At 46.5% G+C, this 4,725-nt stretch overlaps 1 protein-coding gene across 1 annotated transcript in view; it reads left to right on the forward strand.

Annotated features, from left to right (window-relative positions):
• Positions 1-1,484: 1,484 nt before the first annotated feature.
• The window catches only part of LOC139419344 (adhesion G protein-coupled receptor L3-like), a 187,158-nt gene continuing 183,917 nt past the window's right edge, over positions 1,485-4,725 (forward strand). The window contains exon 1 of the mRNA XM_071169284.1: positions 1,485-1,636. Within this exon, the coding sequence (XP_071025385.1) occupies positions 1,582-1,636 (55 nt within the window). The 5' untranslated portion in view covers positions 1,485-1,581. The remainder of the gene's footprint in view (positions 1,637-4,725) is intronic.

The raw sequence follows: 4,725 nt of genomic DNA on the forward strand, positions 1-4,725 counted from the left end.
AACATACACACTAATATTTGTCTGAGTCTTAGACCAAGGGATGGATGGAGAGATGGAGGGATGGGTGGATGTAGAGATGGATGGAGGGAGGGAGGGAGGGATTAATGGAACGGTAGATGGAGGGATGGATGCAGGGATGGAGGGAGGGAGGGATTGACAGAGGGATAGAGTGATGGATGGATGAATGGATGGATGGATGGAGGGGAAGGATGGATGGATACATAGGAACAAATTAGATAAAATAGTCCTGAGACCTGATTCATCGGCTGCGTCCAAATGACACCATTTTCCAAATATAGTGCACTACTTTAGACCAGAGCCTTAGTCCCTATATAGTGCACTACTTTAGACCAGAGCCCTAGTCCCTATATAGTGCACTACTTTAGACCAGAGCCCTATTCCCTATATAGTGCACTACTTTCGACCAGAGCCCTATTCCCTATATAGTGAACTACTTTAGACCAGAGCCCTATGCCCTATATCGTGAACTACTTTAGACCAGAGCCCTATGCCCTATATAGTGCACTACTTTAGACCAGAGCTTGATGAGCCCGGGTCAGCAATAGTGCACAGCATAGTGAATATGGTGCTATTTGGGACACATCATCTCAAACATGCGTCTTTCGATTAAACAGCATCCAGGTTCTCACAGTGAATTATTTATAACAGATCGAGCATGAAATAAACAATTAGTTTACGAACATCAATACATTTCACACTGTGTTCCAAACGGCACCCTATTCCCTATATATAGTGCACTACTTTAGACCATCTCCCTATGATCCCCATGTCAAAACAAGTGTACTTTACTAGGGAATAGGGGGTGCCGTTTGGCTATGGGTCCCTACATTTATCACTGCGACAGCAGATGTCAATACACCTCACACTGTCACACCGCGTAGGAATACCAAGTGAACCACACACAAACGTCTCCGTAGCAACATGACCGTAGCAACGTGACCATAGCAACAATGGAACCCTGTTCCCTATATAGTGCACTACTACCTATAAGGTTCTAGTCTAAAGTAGTGCACTACCAACTGTAGTCCAGGAAATCGGTTTCATTTTGGGATGCAGAAGGTCTGTCCTTCTCCGTGGGCCATTGTAGCATTTTGTCTCGTCGTTCTATCAGGCTGGCATTAATGTATTACCTAATGAACCAACGACCATGACCACATAACCATATGACTCTGGTGCTAACGCCAAGCTGTCTGTTCTGTTGTCTCAGCGTGTTATCTGCTCTCTCTCTCTCTCTGTCTCTCTCTCTCTCGCTCTCTCTCTCTCTCTCTGTCTCTCTCTCTCTCTCTTTCTCTCGCTCTCTCTCTCTCTCTCTCTCTCTCTCTCTCTCTCTCTCTCTCTCTCTCTCTGTCTCTCTCTCTCTCTCTCTTTGTATCTCTCTCTCTCTCTGTCTCTCCCTCTCTCTCTCTCTCTTTGTATCTCTCTCTCTCTCTATCTCTCTCTCCTCTCTCCAGGCGTATGGTTTCATCTCTGAGCTGTGAGAGGAGTAACCCCCTCCGAGGTCGTTGGGGTTCAGCAAGAAGTAACATCATCAATACTTCCGGGTCACCTTCTTCTAAGGTCATGTGGACCTCACGCCTGCTCTTCATCTTCACCTTGTTCGCCCCCCTCACACTTGGTAAGCACACACACACACACACACATGCAGACACGCAGGCACACACACACACATACACACACACATACACACACACACCAAAGTAAACATGGTTTGTGTAGTGTTTGCGAAGGTAGACACAGCGGGTAGTCTGTGTGTGTGTGTGAGTGTGTGTGTGTATTTGAGTGTGTGTGTGTCTGTGTATGTGTGTGTGTGTGTTCCTGTCCCTTGCCAACAGAAGTCTGTGAAGCCTCCTGCAGGGACCGATGGCCCACTTGGACTTAATCCTATTCATGTCTGCTGTCAATCATGGTGTACCACAGAGAGAGAGACACACACACACACACACACACACACACACACACACACACACACACACACACACACACACACACACACACACACACACACACAGAGAGAGAGAGAAGCAGCCAGACACACACACACACACACACACACACACACACACACACACAGAGAGAGAGAAGCAGCCAGACACACACACAGCATAGCTAATAATAACTATGAGATGTGTCTCCATCAGACAGTGTGTGTCTGTTTGAATTAAAGCATATATTCCTGTTTAAAGGCATTAGCATCCCCGTCTGTACGATGTGATTCGACATGTAAATCCCACTTCGTCTCAGTGAGATTGGCTGAAGTAAATACCCGGCTGGAGGACAGTCAACAGGAGCTTACCTTAAAAGATGTCTTAACTGTCGCTTCAACGTTTTGGTTTACTGACTTTACTCAGGCTGTCATCTGTCTGTGAGAATGTCGGGCCACTAGACGTCTTTGAAGGTCTACAATTACCTCAGACTTTGATCTTGTGTCTTTGACTGTTAAATCGTTTGGATTCAAATTTTAAATGGAACGCGTGCTGGAGGACAGTCAACGGGAGCTGCGGTTTTTCAAATGTCTAACTGTCACGTAAAGTCCTTCATCCATGTTTCTACCTTCTTTTTCATCTGTGAATGTGGATATGAAGACGACAGTAAAGAGCATTAACATTATCCTCGTCCGTCTGGTGTCTATGATAATGTTTAGAGAACTTCTTCTCTCCACTCTCTCCCTTCTTCTTCTCTCCACTCTCTCCCTTCTTCTTCTCTCTGCTCTCTCCCTTCTTCTTCTCTCTGCTTTCTCCCCTCTTCTTCTCTCTACTCTCTCCCTTCTTCTTCTCTCTAGTCTCTCCCTTCTTCTTCTCTCTAGTCTCTCCCTTCTTCTTCTCTCTACTCTCTCCCTTCTTCTTCTCTCTGCTCTCTCCCCTCTTCTCTCTACTCTCTCCCCTCTTCTCTCTAGTCTCTCCCTTCTTCTCTCTACTCTCTCCCTTCTTCTTCTCTCCAATCTCTCCCTTCTTCTTCTCTCTACTCTCTCCCTTCTTCTCTCTACTCTCTCCCTTCTTCTTCTCTCTACTCTCTCCCTTCTCTCTACTCTCTCCCTTCTTCTTCTCTCTACTCTCCCTTCTCTCCACTCTCTTCTTCTCTCTACTCTCTCCCTTCTTCTTCTCTCTACTCTCTAACTTCTTCTCTCTACTCTCTCCCTTCTTCTTCTCTCTACTCTCTCCCTTCTTCTCTCCACTCTCTCCCTTATTCTTCTCTCTACTCTCTCCCTTCTTCTTCTCTCTACTCTCTCCCCTCTACTCTCTCCCTTCTTCTTCTCTCTACTCTCTCCCTTCTTCTCTCTACTCTCTCCCCTCTTCTTTTCTCTACTCTCTCCCTTCTTCTCTCTGCTCTCTACTCTCTCCCTTCTTCTCTCTACTCTCTCCCCTCTTCTTCTCTCTAGTCTCTCCCTTCTTCTCTCTAGTCTCTCTCCCCTCTTCTTCTCTCTAGTCTCTCCCCTCTTCTTCTCTCTAGTCTCTCCCCTCTTCTTCTCTCTAGTCTCTCCCCTCTTCTTCTCTCTAGTCTCTCCCCTCTTCTTCTCTCTAGTCTCTCCCCTCTTCTTCTCTCTAGTCTCTCCCCTCTTCTTCTCTCTAGTCTCTCCCCTCTTCTTCTCTCTAGTCTCTCCCCTCTTCTTCTCTCTAGTCTCTCCCTTCTTCTTCTCTCTTGTTACGCACGCCTCTATGAAGAGGGAACGCAACACCCTGCTACAACTAAACTCTCTGTGAAGCGAAAAAGGTATGGACTGTAGGTGCGAGTAAGGATGACAACAGGCAGAATGTGGTACCGTTTTACAAGGACTTTATTCCTGTACACGGTAATATGGGGAAAAGGGGCTGGACGGAACCAAAGCAAAGAAAGTAAATCGCAAAGCCCCCCCCTCTCCTATCTTACCTGCCTACCCACCACTTACCTAATTTAGCACCACCTGGTGCCCTAACCAAACTACAGGGGGTGGTCCGCCCAGGTCTTACCTAGTGTGCCTAGACAGTGAATATACTACGGGTATATGTATGCCCGCGGGCCTCTTGCCTAAGCACTCCCAAGGTGCCTTCCCCTTCTCCCCTGGGAACAAATGAAACAGAATATTACACAATTTTACAAACAAACTGAGAAACAGAGGACATCAAATAACCATCATCTCTAATGTTGATGAAGTTCGCCCCTCATCATGAGCTGTGAGCTCTGAGCAACAAACTCACAGAACATACCCACTCTCAGCAATGAACTCCCAGCAAAATCAACCTCTAGCAAAAACTCTCTATCACAAACAATCGCTCAGCAATGACCTCCCAGCAAAATCTCTCTAGCAAAATCTCTCTCAGCAATCCCTACCTCCAAAATCTCCCTCTCCTGAACAGAACACTAGCTTTTATATAGCTTCAGAATGAATGTAATATTGGAGACAGCTGTGTCTTGACGAGGGGGCGGGGTCAGCTCTCCAATTAGCCCTGGAGTCGACCAATCAGCTGCTTGAGGGATTTCAGGAAGCCATTTCCTGAAATAAAACACATGCAAATACACAAACTACAACACATAAACTGGGGAAAGTAACATCTCTGCTCTCTACTCTCTCCCTTCTTCTCTCTACTCTCTCCCCTCTTCTTCTCTCCACTCTCTCCCTTCTTCTTCTCTCCACTCTCTCCCTTCTTCTTCTCTCCACTCTCTCCCTTCTTCTTCTCTCTACTCTCTCCCCTCTTCTTCTCTCTACTCTCTCCCTTCTTCTTCTCTCTA

Source organism: Oncorhynchus clarkii, chromosome 10 (assembly GCF_045791955.1).
Source record: "Oncorhynchus clarkii lewisi isolate Uvic-CL-2024 chromosome 10, UVic_Ocla_1.0, whole genome shotgun sequence".
Lineage (NCBI taxonomy): Eukaryota > Metazoa > Chordata > Actinopteri > Salmoniformes > Salmonidae > Oncorhynchus > Oncorhynchus clarkii.